This window comes from Acromyrmex echinatior, chromosome 15 (assembly GCF_024713525.1).
Source record: "Acromyrmex echinatior isolate Ae372 chromosome 15, ASM2471352v2, whole genome shotgun sequence".
In the NCBI taxonomy this organism is placed as follows: domain Eukaryota; kingdom Metazoa; phylum Arthropoda; class Insecta; order Hymenoptera; family Formicidae; genus Acromyrmex; species Acromyrmex echinatior.
Genome location: NC_141866.1, coordinates 8,481,514 through 8,499,452, shown reverse-complemented (window position 1 = coordinate 8,499,452; position 17,939 = coordinate 8,481,514). Strand labels below are relative to the sequence as shown.

General features: G+C 30.3%; 2 protein-coding genes and 1 long non-coding RNA gene across 7 annotated transcripts in view; 2 read left to right on the top strand and 1 right to left on the bottom strand.

The window, feature by feature from the left end:
* The first annotated feature begins 601 nt into the window (after nucleotides 1-601).
* Nucleotides 602-5,543, top strand: LOC105145686 (hypothetical protein). Of its 3 annotated transcripts, none has more exons than XM_011055440.2 (6): nucleotides 602-909; nucleotides 1,824-2,471; nucleotides 3,105-3,350; nucleotides 3,636-4,003; nucleotides 4,086-4,240; nucleotides 4,419-5,543. In XM_011055440.2, exons 2-6 carry the CDS (start codon nucleotides 1,862-1,864, stop codon nucleotides 4,723-4,725), a joined length of 1,686 nt encoding a protein of 561 aa, XP_011053742.1. In that variant the 5' UTR covers nucleotides 602-909; nucleotides 1,824-1,861; the 3' UTR covers nucleotides 4,726-5,543. The 3 variants fall into 3 exon arrangements, with proteins under 3 accessions (XP_011053742.1, XP_011053743.1, XP_011053744.1); XM_011055441.2 differs by lacking the exon at nucleotides 602-909 and adding an exon at nucleotides 923-1,294; XM_011055442.2 differs by lacking the exon at nucleotides 602-909 and adding an exon at nucleotides 1,308-1,385.
* LOC147907259 (uncharacterized) overlaps nucleotides 4,426-17,939 on the bottom strand; it is a 72,428-nt gene continuing 58,914 nt past the window's right edge. For both annotated transcript variants that reach the window (XR_015547652.1, XR_015547653.1), the window contains one exon: nucleotides 4,426-4,656. This is a non-coding gene — a long non-coding RNA (uncharacterized LOC147907259). The remainder of the gene's footprint in view (nucleotides 4,657-17,939) is intronic.
* LOC105145698 (receptor-type tyrosine-protein phosphatase F) lies at nucleotides 5,994-17,722 on the top strand. 2 transcript variants are annotated; one of them, XM_087414182.1, is made up of 32 exons: nucleotides 5,994-6,592; nucleotides 6,807-6,959; nucleotides 7,080-7,354; nucleotides 7,703-7,889; nucleotides 7,987-8,337; nucleotides 8,495-8,644; nucleotides 8,810-8,968; nucleotides 9,052-9,201; nucleotides 9,309-9,433; nucleotides 9,604-9,778; nucleotides 10,140-10,207; nucleotides 10,328-10,523; nucleotides 10,635-10,753; nucleotides 10,993-11,191; nucleotides 11,364-11,672; nucleotides 11,739-11,992; nucleotides 12,116-12,191; nucleotides 12,340-12,878; nucleotides 13,121-13,377; nucleotides 13,555-13,840; nucleotides 14,056-14,143; nucleotides 14,213-14,289; nucleotides 14,398-14,532; nucleotides 14,605-14,745; nucleotides 14,811-15,008; nucleotides 15,226-15,422; nucleotides 15,633-15,739; nucleotides 15,921-16,135; nucleotides 16,530-16,658; nucleotides 16,735-16,889; nucleotides 17,193-17,328; nucleotides 17,443-17,722. In XM_087414182.1, the coding sequence occupies exons 1-32, from the start codon at nucleotides 6,364-6,366 to the stop codon at nucleotides 17,515-17,517; spliced, it is 5,910 nt and encodes a 1,969-aa protein (XP_087270308.1). In that variant the 5' UTR covers nucleotides 5,994-6,363; the 3' UTR covers nucleotides 17,518-17,722. The 2 variants fall into 2 exon arrangements, with proteins under 2 accessions (XP_087270308.1, XP_087270307.1); XM_087414181.1 differs by having other exon boundaries at nucleotides 8,807-8,968.

Genomic DNA, 17,939 nt, shown 5'->3' with positions numbered 1-17,939 from the left:
TTTTTATATTATGAATGTATTAAAATATGAAAATTATGATAAAGTAATTTGAAGTATGTAAACAATAGATATTAAATCCACAAGAACATAATAAATAATTAGTGCGACATAACAGTATAATATTTATTTTTAACATCGTTTTTTTTCAAAGTTTTTTATTTCCTTTTTGAAAAAAAATGCATGTTATGTTTAAACATTTGTATTTACTATGGAAAAAAAAATATGTTTGTTGTTTTCAAATAAGTTTTAAATGTATTTACTATAATAATCGAATGATTATTTAATAGAATGTTCAAGAATGTCAAGGATTTTGCGTAAATATTTATATTAAATCGAGAAATCTCATAATTTAGTCCAATATGCTCATTCTTTGGCAGGCATTTAAAGTTTAAATTACATCATCAGAAAAGTTGCTCGAACAACAGAAGCAACGGTCGAAACCCTGGGCGAAGTATATTATAGTTGAAGGGCCCCCCACTCTATGAAGGGACACCGGGCCCGTATTACGTGAAACCCCTCCGTGACAACCCCCCGAGCAGTCGCATATATACGCGCAGATACGAGGGAACGCATGGAGAAACGCCCTTTGCGCATCTGCTGTTAAGGGAACTTGCGAGACAGTTTAACGAAGGCAACGGTCGTGAGCACATCGCGTAGAGAATGAAAGTGCTCATTCTTGACGAACACTTTTACGCGCCAACATATTGCATTCTGTTCACAAAGAATTAATCTTTATTTTTTTAATTAAGATTAGAAATTAAAAATTTATTATTAACTTCAGTCAAAAAATTGAAAACGCATTCTTATATAAGTGACATTACTAAAAATTCGTCATTATTTCGGTACATATTATAATTCTAATTTAATGGCCGTGTTCTTCGAAGAAATCGAGTGATTACTTCAAAATTGGTGTGTGATATATTATTTTGTGATATTATTTAATTCTTAAGTTAAAAAGGGACATATTAGAAATTCGATGTATATCAATATTTTTTGAAATTTATATATAAAATGTGTAAAAAAATTTGCAAATTAATATGCGAAATTGACTCGCCATCAATCCAAATAGTGAATTTCGCATTGGAGACTTGGCGATCTCCTATTTATGTCAGTAGTATGCTAGTTATACTCATCAATCGATCTTAAATCGATTTTGGGTGTTTATGCTGATTCCTAGTTAATGCATAACAGTGCTCAAAAGACTCATCAATTTGTGCGTGTTCGTAAAAGAGATTAAATTGTGATTGTAAAAAAGATTGTCAACAACATCAATGAAATTTATCAGTGCTACATGGTATTTAATAATTTAATTTATAAATCTTGAAGATCTAACATGCCTGTGATTACTTCTAAATATTCAGTATTTTAAAAGTTGCCGCAAAAAGGTTCGAATCAATTATTATAAATGAAATTTGCTAAGCAAAATATTTATTAATTCTTATCATGTTTTGCACTCGAATTTAGAGAACATTTTATTTAAACGGAACTGGCGACAGCCCATAAAAATTTGCCAAGTAGTTATTCAGATCTTGTTAAACATACTACTTATTTAGCTAATAACGTCTCAGATTTAACCATTTAACTCTCAATTTATCTCTACGAGTTAATGCCAGATTTATTCATTAGAATCATACTAGCATGACCTAATTCTTAATCATCTTCTTTTCTTAATCATTTTTTTCATCCTCATTTCCTTTCTTTCCTTCATTTTGACTATTTTTTCTTTTTAATTATTTACAATCATTTTTATCTTTTAAGTTTCCCAACGCTCATTGCAAAGATTGCATCGCAAAAATGTCTATTTTTCTTTTTTTATCGAAAAGCGAAATACACGTCATTCGATGAGATAGCTACAGCAATCATGGCTCAGCCACCTGAATCGGTGCCGGTGCATTGCTACACAAATCCGTCGTTTTGCCGTCAATCGGAGTACATCCCGGACGATCATGTTAACGACCTACCGCCGCCACCACAGCAATTTCAAGGAAGCGACGATTTGCCGCCGCCTCCGCCGCCGTTGCAATTGCAATGTCACGTCGCGGGTCAGAGCAATCCGGCCTTCCAAGCTCCGCCGGAAACAACGCTAGACGTCCGCGAGTCGCGGGATCGGTATTGTTATCTGGAGGGTAACAGGGCCCCCACGCACAGGAGATACGCTAGTCTTCCGGTGGAGGAATCTCGCGTGACTTACAACCAGTCCTCAAGATACGAATACATAGAGCAGGATGAGGCGGAGAGAAGCCAGTTACCGCGCAGGAACTCGTCGAGGTACGAGTTCATTCCACACCAGCAGGTGCAACAACGTTCCGCGCCAGCGACCAACCAAGACGATCGAGGAGGGTCACAGACGCGGATGTGTCGTAGCAATGCCGGTAGATACACTGTTATACCGGGTGATCAAAATTATCAAGAAAACAACTCGCAATGGAGTAATGCAAAATCGCCATCTCGACATATTAACACTCCGCAGGGTAATCATTCTTTAGTTTTAGTTTCAGAAATATAAAAGTCTTTCTTCGTATTTGTCATCGGTTATTTAAGGGATATACCTTATTGAGTCACATCTCAAAAAGTATTACAAAAAATATATAAAATTCATAGATTTCATTATTACATCTCTGAGTATCTATATAAATTTTGAATACAATTTTTTTATTAATCTTAAAATTATTTAATTTTATTGCTTTTTCCTTGATTCTTATGTAAAATTGCATGTTGCAGTATTTACTTACGAATTTGATAAGAAAGTAGTATTACAAATTAAATTAAATTTCTTTATATATCATAAAATTCTAATAAACATTTGTGCAAAAGTTTATTCGGATCCATTTACTCTCATTTAAAAGAGTTATTTATTTAAAACTACAACAAAATATGATCGTTGAGCTGCATAAGCCAAATTATTTGTTTAATTTTTTGCAATTAATTTCAAAACGTATTTACGACTAAAAACTGATTTTTTTTACTAATTTCTTGACTGATATTTTTAGCCAATATTATACAGTCAAAACATCTTTAATAAAAATTATTCGATTATTTGATATAAATTATTAATATATTATTAATATATAAATTATTATTCAAATTTGTACAATTTGCAACAGGTCGTTACGTCAGAGTACCTTTGCAAGAAGAGATTCCGCCGGCGCTTCCGGAGAGAAACGTGCAAGAACTTTCGGTGTCACCGAAGAATAATTTAGCTACTCAGAAACTACACGAAATATTATCTACACCCAGAAAACCGAGATCCAGATCCGAAGAGAGGACACTATCACCGAAGAGGCAACAATCATTCAATCAAACCAGCACACCGCAACGAAGGGCACTTACTCCTGGCGGATCTCCAGATGGTCTGAAATTTATTATTGTATTGTCCTTTTCGATGCTCATAATATAATAATAAATAATCTTTTTACGACACGATAATAAATAAATATTGTATAAATTAAACTTTGATTCAATTCGTCAGAAGACAGAGAGTACATTTTAGAGAAATACGCTTAAAAATTAAAAATATCTATAAGTTCTTCAGATACCGTACTTTTATTAAGTTGTTGATCATATTTCATATTAATTAATTTTAAAATACTTTTTCAATTATTAAAATAAAAATTTTTTTCTGTTACTTTTATCAGGTCGCACTTTTAGTCCAACGCGCACAACTCCTCAAAACACACCTCAGCGAGTCTTTTCGCCCATAGGACCTCAGACTTCGACACCTAATAAGGAATCATCAGCTCGCAGATGTCTTCCTCTGCTGGAGAACTCGTCTCGACAGCAGGACCTTTGTCCAGCCAATAATTGTGGTCGGCTTCGTTACGTTGGCACTGCCCCAGTCGATTTAATGAATATGAGTCATGAGCCGCCACCTCGCTATGCTTATACAGAAAGCGGTCTCGAGTCCATGCCGATGATGTCCGGATCGCCCAAATATCAGATGGTACCCGCTGATAAGAAAAATTATCAAAGTGTAGAAAGCGCATTTTTAGCTCGAACCGCCGTTGTAAGTGATACTAAAGCAGATAATGATATAACAGAAATAAAAAAAAATAATCATTAGTTTAACAAAGATTTTCTCGTATTAGGTACCACCATTATCTCCACCGAATAGCGATGCAAATACGACTCTGGCGAGCGGCATGGAAAAAAGTGATAGAAAGAGCGCACCAATACTTCTCATATTAGTCGGTCTCCTCACATGCGGCCTTGCCTTATATCTGTCCTGGTCGCAAGGAAGAAGGTAGAAAAGATTTTCTCTAATTTTAATAAATTAACTCTTGAAAATTTAAAATAAACTTATTAAAGAGTTAATAAGAATTGAGCGAATTCAAATAGTAATTAGAACATTTTAGAAGCATGTGTTTTATATACATAAATAATTTTATAATCGACATTTTTAACAGAAAAATTATTTTTAGATATTACTTTGACAGTGCAGTCGGTTGCGGTGCCTGCTGCGCTTTAGCAGGCGCATGCAGAAGTCTGCGAAGGACCTGGACAGGACTCGGCCTAGCTGGACTGTCGGCATTGAGCTGTGCTGGTCTTTTGTTACTTGCAGCTAAATCCCCAAAGGATGGTACACCTCTTCACGACATCACTGCCGGCGCCTTGTGCGGTGTGTCGGTTTTAGGCGCTGCTTTGGCTTTGTTGGCTCTTCTGAAACCAAAATGCAATCTTGGACGTCATAGACGAGTACATTCTTGGATACCACGATTCTCTCCTTAAGCCCTAATTCTGGCAACTGTTAAATATAACAATAACTATTTACTTTAAAATTGTTCTTATGAAAGAAGATATGTAAAAATGCTACTATAAGGTAGTTTAATCATATATAAATTCTTGCCACATATCTATTATAATTAAAAAATATCATTTTATATAAATATCGAGATGAAATAAGTTGTTCAAAGAGTATCTATTAAGAGTACACTTCAGGAAGTTGTGCTACAAATGACGTTTTCCAAAAAATGTTTATTGAAGTTAATAAATTTTCCTCTAATCTTGACAATTTAAAAATTAATCTTCTGTTCAATCAAATATATATATGTACACAATGAGATCTCAGTAAAAAATTTAAATTGTATAAAACCTAGATCATTATCGTTTATAAGTACTGTTAAACAATATTACTTATAAAGACCATTGCTCATATAAGTACTGTTAAATACCATTGTTTATAAGGACCGTTGCTCATGCTTTACAAATTATAATTTTAATCTAAAATTCATAAATTCTTTAAAATTTTGCTTATTTACGTGAATACAATTGTGATTCTCATATTCTCGTAGACACGAATTGTTCAAAAGTAATTACATTTAAAATAAATCATGTGTACTTATTAATATTATTATATTATAACGTATTAGACAGCTTTATAAATGACACCATCAAATCATGACATCATCTTTACGTACAAAAATTTTAAATTGGAGGTATAAGAAACGACTTATATTTTACAAAAATTATTATTTTATATGAAATATTTTGTAGAAAATAAAAATTATGTGAAAATATACTGTATAATAATAAAATTTCGAAGAATATTTAGATATAATTTTATTACTGTCCTTGCTTGTTCCGAATATTAGATTTATATACGATATAATTATTTATAAAATTTCGTAGCAAGCTATAAATTTCTAAAAGTTTTATAATTTATGCAAATATCTTTCAAAATATCTTTCAAAATATTTACAAGAAGAAAAATTAATATAAGTAAATATCTATATATAACAATATAAACATATTACCTTTAGTCATTATATGTAATTTTGTTACTATCAAAAACGTGCTATTTTATAAATTATAAACCTTTATTACATTTACCTTGTTTTAAATTTTTATTTGCATAATGTAGAATCAATTTACAGCATTGTTTGATTTATTCTAATATAATATAAAAATGATATATGTACATCCCGTAGAATCGTCATTTCCTGATGTGTCAGACACATTTAATAGATACGGAATCTGTTATCGCGGATTTATAGAAGGAAGTCGAGTTCCTTTCTACCAGTTATTGCCTGTCGTCCAACAGTCTGGATCGTGTAAAACGGACCATATACTTCAATAAAAATTTAATTCTCTTATTAATTTATCGTTTAAATCAAATTGCCGTGCTGTATTGCACTGAAGTGCAAGTTATTATTTTTTAATAAAAGGCAGTGACTTGATCACGCAAGTTTTATTTAAATGTATTCGATGGACAAGACTGTTATTCCATTAAATCCAACTCGGCACAAATTTTTTTAAAGTGACACAATGTGAAATAATCTTAATTAATTAGACATATAATATTTATTTTGTTACATTAATTGCTTTATTTACTTTCACTTCAATAATTGTTAAACTTATAAAGCACGTATGTTTTCATTCATAATGAAAAAAACAACGATGGATGCGCTAATGTTCTTTATTTTTTCGAGTCATGTGCTACATATTTTTGGAAAAGTAACTGTATTGCGCGGACCATTATTATCTACAAGCCCCGACAAAATAAAATTGAGATGTCTCTCAGAGGATGATGGCGGCGCTCTTGTATGGAACTATAACTTAATCTGGCATTATTATCAAGCTGAAAAAAACAATTTACGTAAGTTATGAATCAAAACTGCGATTTTATAAGTTACAGAACAAAATTTATGTTTCATAAAAAAATTATTTTTTGTAGTTTTACCTAAATACTAAGATTCTTATCAAAATTTAGTCAATATCTTTTAAATAAATTTATTTATATGCAATATTTAATAGATATTTTCACATATATTTGCGGCAATGTATATATTATAGACGTATCATTATTTCAGAGTTTCGCGATATAATTGCATTTAACAATAATGCGATAAATTGCAAAATGAACGCAAACGTAAGCTGCTTGAAGGCTTGGACTAAATACGATTGGTATCTTACAAATTCTTTAAAAACACCTATGGGTCCAGTATTTGATCAACGATGGGAAGGTAAAAATCTCTTTTGTCATTTGATAAAAGAGTATAATGTATATAGAATGTATTATAAACTATTACAAACAAAATATAACTTTGACATAGCTTTAAGTAACATACACTTAAAATTTTCAGAATTTGAAGAGTACAAAAATCTTCAAGATACTTATGATTATGTAAATAAACTTGCTACCGAAGTAAAACTCTCTTTTTCGGTTCGTGCATCTCACGACGCGCATATATTAATTTGTAACGGTACAAATTATCTCAAAGATTCTTGCTATTGGATTATAATAGGAGGTTGGCATAATACATTGTCTGTTATACGAAAATGTGCAACGGGAGTGCCTTTACCCGGAGAATTTCCCGCAGCAGATTCGGAATGCAGGGAACCATTAGTTTCCTTCAAGGTAAATACGCACACACGCACACACACGCATCACACGCACACACGCACACACACGCACCACACGCACCACACGCACACACACGCACACACACACACATATATATATATATATATATATTATATACATGTGTGTATTGTGTTTCTCCTACTTAAAGCCATCATACTTTTTTACTTTACGTATAGTAAAAACGTTTCTGAAGCATATCCTGAATAAAAAAATTAATCATTTTAAAATCTTTATTCCCTACCATTTATAACATCATCCTAATAACAGAATCTTCACAAATCTAAATCCGCAACAATTGTTGGAAGATCTTTATGCCATATTTAAAATTAATAATTAATACAGCATAAACCACTATCTGAAAGTGAATGGCGAACATTTGTTATTACGTGGAACTCTATGATGCGGAGAATAATTATTTATGATACTAATAAAATTATTATGACATATGTAGACGAAGAAGAACCTTCAAACGATAATTATCATATGTTTATTAGAAGTGTCACAGCGATGTTATTTCGATTCCATATATGTAAGTACAGATTTCTAATAAATTTCTATCAGTAAAAATTATTTTAAATCGAGCATCAAATAATGAAGAAAAATTATTCAACAAATATATTTTTTAGATGATTTTCTGCATACAACTGTTGAGAATGCAATTTTAACAAGTCCTGTCTTCCAATTTAATAACAGAACAATGTGCATACAATTGTTAATTGGTCTCTGCGCCGAATGCGAAGCAAGTATAGTCTTGCATGATTTTATCAATAATGATGTGTTTGTAACGATAACAGCAAAAGGCTCGAAAGCAATTCATGGCTTACCTACGTGGCAATCTCTCAAAATCAAGATAAATTCTTCAGCAATTGATTATAATACTGACAGTAAAATGATAATCGAATTGATTCCTAAACTAAATAAATACAGCTCGAATCCGTTGTGGGCGATAGCGAATGTTCGTCAATGTTCTCAAAACGGTAAGAATCTTGTACCTTTTTATTTTTTATTATATTTGGAATTCTATTGCTACTTTGAATTACATATTTTGTACATTTGTCAAACATTACAAAGACTTTCCACAAGTTAATTTGTTTTGTACGTATAAATTAGTTTATTATTATTTTTTTTTTTTAGGAGCTTTGAGAGAAGGTTTTATAATTTCTGGGCAAGATTGGAATAACCAGCTTGAATATTTTTGGCCGAATGAGACATGCCAAAAATTATTTTACGATGAACATGCCACCGTGAATCATTTATCGCGCGTCAAGTTCGACGTAAATCTGGGTACTTACTAACAATTATTATTTACGTCATATAAATTGAAATTAATAATATATTTTATTTATTAAGTCTTTAAAATAATAAGTTAGAAAAATTATTTATTCATTAAATCTTTAAATCTACAAGTTGAAAAAAGTATTTTAAAATATAAAAATAATGTTTTAGCAGATACTGACACATATTGTCCTGAAGGAAAGATTGGACCGCAATGTTTATTTTCTTGTACTCATCATCTAAGTAGTAACTTTGACTGCAAAGGAACTGAACTTTGTTATGAAGATGGTTGCACGTGTGCTCCAGGTTTTTTGGGAGACGATTGTTCTGAATGTAAATAGTTTCTAATATTATCAGCACTATTTTTATTTTTATATATTGTGAAATATTCAAACATTTAATTTTTGATCTTTCAGCTTGTAACGCATATACATATGGTCATGGCTGTATGAAGACATGTGGCTCATGTTTCTACAATGAACAATGTAATAAAGCAAATGGAGAGTGTAGTAAAGGTTGCAACAATAATAACGAAAAAGTTTACATATCACCTTTATGTCAAACAAGTAACAATCTTTTATACAATACATAACATGCTGCTTTTATATTATGTCAATTGAGCAATATCTATCATTATTAGATACAAATATACAAATAATCAATCATTTTACAGGCATAGATAAGCCCGACACACCTACAATTATTTCGATAAGCGAGACGACTATTCACGCCGTTATTCCTATAATATGGAAGGACGAATATGATAAAATATCGATTCATTATTCTTTTGACATTCGAGTAACATTTTATATATTTTGAAGTATTATTTTGTTTTAATTCCTTAAAATAACCAGAATTAATATTTGAATAGTAATACAACAAAATTTACAATCGATACAAATATTTAGATATCCAAGTTGATAATAAAATGAAAGAAAGAGTTTAATTTTATGATACATTTTTTACAGACAAATATTAAATACATTGAGCAACCATGGAACGAGTTATTTCGAAATATGACACAACTTACAGGAACTTTTGAGAACTTGGAACCTGGTGTTATTTATCATATCGGTTTGATCCTGAATATTACTAGTATAAAAATACATAGTGATTGGCAAGTAGTTGAAACTAAATGCAATCGTGAGTCAATATTTATTTAATTTAGAAATTAAATTAATTAATGTTTTAATTTCGTAAACAATTATTCAACCTTTATCTTTATCGTTACACTCTATATATAAGTGGAATTAAATAAATCAAAATTATTATATTATTATTACGTATCTTATTTTTATTATATAGAAACAAATTTAATTTTACATTGTATGACGCAAAATTATTTAAAAATAATTAAAAAATTGCAAATTAATTTATTGATTAAGTAATTAATGGTCGGCTATCTTTTTATTACTGTGAAACTCGTAATAAAAATATCATTTCAATTTTTTATTTATTTTTATGAATAATATTTTCTATAATAACTTTTTGGGTTATGATGTAGCGGTTGAAAATTTCAACATAACACCCAAAGAAAACAGCATCACTATTAATTGGCAACTCAATCCAACAGTATGTAGATATTTTATGTTAAATTTGATTTAGATCTCTTTTAACTTTGCATAATGCATTTTAACATTTTATCACAGTATTTCGAAATAAATGAAATTCACCTTTGTTTTTTTATCACAGCAATTATATTCATGTCCGATAAGTTGGTATTATCTGACAGTTTACAAAATAGATACGAGTATAGTAGCCTTTTCTTTAATACCTACATCTTTTGAATACGAATTGGAAAACTTGCCATCATATACTTCTTTTGAAGTGAATATATATCATAAAAATCATAAGTTATTTTCTCAAGAAATTCATACGCTTGAAGGCGGTGAGTTCATTTAAAAAAAAAGAGTTTGTATATTTTTGCAATATAGATATGTATTATGTTGCACATATGCTTTATAAATTATAAATAAAATTTTACAAATATAATTCACAGTCCCATCTAAAGTGTCAGATCTTCAAAGTATGTTGTCGGCTAATACAGAACTTACTCTGATTTGGAGAGCTCCACTTGAACCAAACGGAAAAATAGAGAAATATGAAATATTCTTAAAGGTAATAAATGCAGATAAGAAAATCGATTATCAATTAAAATCAATTAAAATTACTCAATTTTATATCTCAAGCTGATTTTACATTTGCTAGTGCTCCATAGTATTCGAAGTATCAAATCATCATCAAACAATATTATTAAAATTGCATGCAAATATTTAATTTTAACTATTTCAACATTAGATTTTTCATTGGAATATGCTTTAATTTATTATGTAGATTATGCTTTGTATTAATTCTAGATTGAAGAGTACTTTGGTTGTAAGAACTTAAAAATATCTATACCAACTAATCACACTATTACAAATTCTATTACAAACGTACCAACCATCACAATTCGAGATTTACATCCGTACAGATCTTATAGTGCGCAGGTCAGAGCTTATAATTCACGACATTTCAGCATATTCGCAGAGACAATCTTTAAAACAGCACAGTCTGGTACGTACATCATTTACTAGAATTATTGTTAATATTACAGATAAAGAATGCCAATCAATTTATTTATTTGTTTATTAATTTTTAATAATACTTTTAGTAATTGTATATTTATATCTTACATATACGTATAAAAGCTTCTCACAAAAAAAAATAAGAATCAACGGTTTTATAGAGATACCATCAGAGGTATTTAGTCAGTTGACAATACAAAATTGGAAACTGTCATGGAGTCCACCCGAAGATTGTACAACGATTTCGGGATCATTGAAAACCAGAATAAGAATACACGGCATTAGTGATGCTGTTAAATACTTTAATATAACCAAACAGACTAGCCGCAATTATATCGATTTGAGTGGATTAAATCCGAAATTAAACGGTCTTGAGCGATACATGGCAACAGTATACGTAATAAGAGAATTTATAAGCAAAGAAAATGCCTCCGCTTATAAAAAAATCGAGTTTGAAACTCCACCGACAGGTAAAATTTGATATTATTAGTACTTTGATAATTTTTTCTGTAATCATAATATAATTGAAATAACAGCTCCGCCCGGAGTAACCAATTTAGAGGTCGTCGAGATCGATACTCGTCAAAACTTTGCAATGATACATCTGAGATGGCAAAGTCCGCTTCCACCTCTCAACGGAAAATTACGTGTTTATGGTGTCCAGTTATGTGACATATATAGTAAACATTGCTCAGATATTCAAGTTCAATTCAATGAGTTTTGTGACTTGTGGGACGATTATATTTGTAAAGTTATTCACAAACCATTCATATTTTCTCAAATGATTAAGGTAAAATAATATTAAGATCCACGATTTTTTCAATACTTCTGGTAAACATAAATAAATTTTGTGGAATAATAAAAAAAAATAAGCTAATGAATATAAAAGTCATATAAAAAATATGTATTATAGGTTTTTGCATACAATATGGACGTCACTGAACCAGGCCTTCCAGTCTTCGTGTCTCGCGATATGCTTCATAATACAAGTAAAATTTCAACTTTAGTAAATAATTGCAAAAATGTTTATTATGTGCAATAAATAATTATTTAGTCTTCTTAGAATTTTTCCAGAATATATTATAAATTAATTTAAGTATTGCTTCGAATAAATGTTACAATCAGATTACATTTTAGCGCCGGATGCACCTGAGAATTATACCTTTGCAATCAACAACAACAGCGTGGTTGATCTAAAATGGCTTCATCCTTGGAGAACAGGTGCTCCTCTTGAATCTTTTCGCATTCGAATAGTAGAAATCTCCTCAAATCTGAGAAGACGCCTTTCTCAATCATTCATGGGCGAAACATTTGAATATCCGGTGACACAATACATGCGTAACTACAGCAAACAGTTATATTTGTTTCCGTCAACGCAATACATTATCTATATTCAAGCTGTGACAATTGAAAATAAATCCAGCAATACAAAATTCGTGGAAGTTCATACGCCTTCAACTGCAGCTTTTGACAGCGTTCTAGACGTGATAGACAAATTCGATTCCACGATTTTATTAAATATACCGTTTGTTATAAACGACACTCAAGATAGCATAATGTACATCATAGTAAAAGGTCATAATCCTTGCGAGCAATATTTAAAAATGCCTGAGAAACTACGAATACGAGCAGGCATAAAGAGAAACGAAATCGCGTGGCTAGCTGCTGAAGCTTCTGTAGGTATATAAAATATAGTTTTGAATTCTATGCATGAGTTAAATAAATAATCTTACAATAATAATTAAGTACTAATTAATTAATTACAAAAATTTTAATAGTTGTAATCTCGTTTTATGTACATGTAACTAATTAAAATAAGATTAACGTTACCTAAACCACAATTGCAATATTAACACAAATGATAGCTTTGAAATTCTATATATTTAGAATAAAATATTTTTGCTTTCAATTGTGGCAGACCAGTGAGTTCGCTGGCAAACAATTCACAGTCGGTGATAATTATATTTATGGTAATGCAAAGAATTGCCCATTAAAATCTAAAGGATATTATGAAATAGTGATTATCATAACTGAACGGAATTTATCCACCGAGTCCATCATGCTTTCAAGATCGATTCTTATTGGTGAAGTCCCACCGAAGCATCACGAAGCATGGCTCATACCTGTTATATTACTCCTTGTTGTGGCAGGCGTAGCTTTTTACTTGTATCGAAGGTAGTATCTTTCCACTTCTTAGAGGACAAAGTAATACTGTTACTTCCATTTATTAATATTTATCATATAAGACTTTAGACAAAATCATCTACTGATACCAAATCAAATTCAATACCATACAGATTAATTTTATATTGCAATTTTCTATTGCAATTTAACGTGTAATTTTTTTTACAGGAAAAAGCAGAAATTAACTGAACAGTTAACACAAGACGAGATGATTCTGTCGCAAAATATTGAAAACTTCGAACAAGAAACGAAATCTTCGATATCGAATTCAAAGCAAGATCTATCTACTTCTTCTGACAGACAATCCCTATCGCAGACGATCATACCGGAAGTATCTATTGTCGCAAATAACAACGAAGAGAAGACGGAAATGTCATCGTTAGTGAAAGTGAAAGATTTCGAAAATTATGTCAGGCAGGCGATACAATCAGGATTGCTCGATAAGCAATACGAGGTGTGTTTTCAATTTTGGTTTTAATTCTGAACTATTAAATTGCCTTCTCGATTGTTTTAAAAACTTAACATTTCTATATTGAATTAAATAATACAAATCTTAATTATATATAAATCTTTATCAATTTATGAAGAATCATATTATTTCCTTTACTATAATAACCACAATTTACAAAAATATAATACAATAAAATAATTTTGCAATCTTTTTTTGAGACATTTTCAAGAGGACAAACTAAACCGTGGGATTATGGGAAATTACCGCAGAATAAATCTAAGAATCGATATGGAAATCTTATTGCGTGTAAGTAAAAAGTCGAATAGTTTTGCGCAACACTGACTTAATATCACTTATTTGTGTTGATTTGTACAGATGACGAAACGCGTGTGATATTAAAGAAACTTCCGGATGACGCTCACTCCGATTACATCAACGCTAATTACATCACCGTAAGCTCTGATTAATCATGTATTTCAGTTTCGAAGTATAGATAATAATTTCTGTTTACATAACATTAATGACAATTTTAATTTAATTAAATTTAATTATTCCAAAAGGGTTATAAAAAGGATAAGCACTATATAGCAACACAAGGACCTAAACCTAACACAGTCATCGACTTCTGGCGCATGATTTGGCAGGAAAATGTTCTTATTATTTGCATGTTGGCAAATGTGATTGAAAGTGGAAAAGTAAGTCCTTTTTGGAGTAAGCTTCCATTAAATTATTATTGTTTTGCATAAATGGTTTAATGATTTTTCTAGACAAAGTGCGAACAATATTGGCCAGATATCGGTAAGAAGAAGAAATACGGCGACATCATTGTGCTAAATGCGAAGCACAATGCCTTCGCTGATTATTGCTTTAGAACTTTCAATGTCACTTGTGGAGAGGAAACTCGTAAGGTACCAACATTTTTTATGCATATTAGACGCAATGACTTTTATTAAATAATACGCATCAATCATAGATAGAACATCTGCATTATACGGCTTGGCCAGACCATGGCGTGCCATTATACACTCATTCCGTAGTCACGTACTTAAAGAAATTGTTAGCAACACCACCTGGAATCGGACCTGTGGTAGTCCATTGCAGTGCTGGCGTGGGAAGAACCGGGACCATCATTTTGTGCGACATTTGTCTCCGTCGAGCAGCGGCGGAAGGGGTAATAATATCTTTATTGTTTATCGCTTTGTTTAATATCATTTGCATGAATAATTAATCGTATTCAATATTTACAGTAACACAATTATTGTATTGCCCAAATATTAACTCAACATCGGTTCAATATATCTTCAACGTTTAATCAATATATCGCTAATAAATTGTTACTAAGATTAGTACATAAATTATAATGACTTTTATTGAATACAATTGTTTAGCTGGTTGATGTTTTCGCCGAAACGGCGTCCATCAGAAGCGAAAGAGCTAACATGGTGGATAATAAACAACAATACCTGTTAGCGCATTTGGCATTAGTGGAATGTTTGCTTTCTATTCCAACCACATTGCCATGTAATGAGATGTTACTAACACAAATCAAGGCGTTAAAGAAACAATTGCCGCTTCAACAGCAAAGGTATGTCTTAAAAACTCAATTTATGTTTATGTATAATTAATTTATGTTTATATATAATTAATTTATGTTTATGTATAATTAATTTATGTTTATGTATAATTAATTTATGTTTATGTATAATTATATATAACTCAACTTCAATTTATGTTTATTGTCAAATTATTTAAATTAGGGTGATATTACAAAAATTGATTATTTTATGACCTTTAGATTACAGAATACTGCATGGCAAGATGAAGCCCTGCGACAAATCACGTCTCCTCCGTTATTGTCGGAATGTAATCGAGTTAAAAATAGATTTCCGGAATTGATTTCAGGTTTGTATTTTATAATAATTATATGGGATTTTATTTCATAAGTATATTACAAATTTCAAATTTTTATTAATTATATGATGGTAACCCAAGAAATTAAATTAATGTTTCGTGTAGTTAACAATAAATTCTTGATATAGTGGAAAATATCAGAAATATTTAGAAAAAATATTTTATTTTGTAGATAAGGTTAGTAGAATATACTTGAAAAGATACCCAGCATCAGACGAAGACAGCGACTATTTATCTGCTGTTTATGTAGACGGAGTAAAAGTTCAGAATCAATATCTAGCCTCACAACTTCCCATGCCATCAACGATTAATGATTTTTGGCGAATGATCGCTGAGTTTAAAGTTGAACTTATTCTAATGCTGCAACCACCTGATTTTCAGGATCCTGTATGTCTTTTTCTACATATTAATACAAATTATATTTATGAGAAGAAATGTTTAGCAAAATCTAAATTATATAATTACGGCAATTGTTTTGTTCATTTTTAAAAAAATACAATATATAATTGCATTTATAAATATAATTGTATTTATATAACTTAATTATTACAATTCCGATATGATATTTAATAATTTAAAAATATGTGCGCAATTGCGTAAATAAAATAAATCAGCTATATATTATATTTTATAAATTATTTCAGTTAGCTGATTTATTTTGTTTGAACAATGCACACATATTTTTAAATTATTAAATATCATATCGAAATTGTAATAATTAAGTTATATAAATGCAGTATGTTTATAAATGCAATTATATTATATATCTTTGAAATTACAGACTTGCTGCGCCATTGCTTCAACAAGCAGCGAGTTTAAACCAGTTCCATATTTAAATATCATAATGAAGGAAGTCGTAGAATTAGAATATTATACGTCACAAAAATTGTTGCTCATTGATAGTTCCGAGGTAAATCAATTCAATATAACAATTTGACAGTTTCCATTTGTCACTACCCATTTAGCTTGATGAAGTTTTGTCGTAGAAACCCTCGAGAGAACAATTTGTTACTATACTATGTTTGACGGAGTGGAAACCAGGAAAAGATCAACTACCACCATCAGTTATAACAATGGTGACCCTTTGGCAAGCTGCGGAGAGAATTGCGAGAGGCGATGGGCCTACTGTCACACTTTGCCAGTAAAAATTATATACATATTATGATATTACTATTCTAAATCCAAAAGACTGTCATATATTATAATTCAAATTATCGTGTTTTTCTTTAATAATTAAGAAACATTTTTTTTACATTTTATACTTACATATCAATTTACATAATAATTTAATATTAAATAATTGTTTCAGAATTCTTTTTTTTTCAAATAATTAAGTATATATATATATATATATATATATATATATATAATTATATAATTAATTATATATTTTCTCCCAAGCAATGTTTCGCGAAATATTAAAAAATATATAACAATCTTTCAGCGACGGAGTAACTGGATGCGGTCTCTATCTAGCATTGAGTTTCCTACTAGAACGGATGGCCGTCGAAAGAGAATGCGATGTTTCTTTAGCAGTGCGAGCTGTTAGACGATCAAGACCAGATTTTGTTCATTCCTTGGTAATATAATTTTAAGAAAAAGAAAAAATGTTAATAAACATTTTATCGATACAAAATTGTATTCTTCATTCTCATTATACAAAAAAATTATAAGAAACTTTATTTAATCTTTAGGAACATTTGGAATATCTATACGATGCAGCAGAGACATATTTGAAGTATTTTGAAACCTATGCGAATTTTTCATAAATTAAAAATAAGTTATTAAGATAAGATAATAAAGCAGCATTATATTGTATAAAAAATCGTTGCATGTAGTTGCAATATGCATATATATTAAATATAGATATTAAGTATATTAAACATTGAGGTTTTGTAGTGTAATCTAGAAATGTTTTACTTATCAACAATTGTATTTTTAGAAATATATAAAATATTGTATTATGGAGAATAATAGCGAGTATAACTTTGTGCTTTTCTCAGTTTTTCTATTATGTGACCAAGGTAAACCACCTTCGTGTTTATGGATACGCGACATACATGATATCTTTTATCCGATAATACGAGAATGCGCATACTATTAATTCGAAATGTTAAGTGATGTAACTTTTATGAGTAATATCGTTAGCAACTAAGGCCCGGTTGCATCAACATTACGTTGACTTGAAACG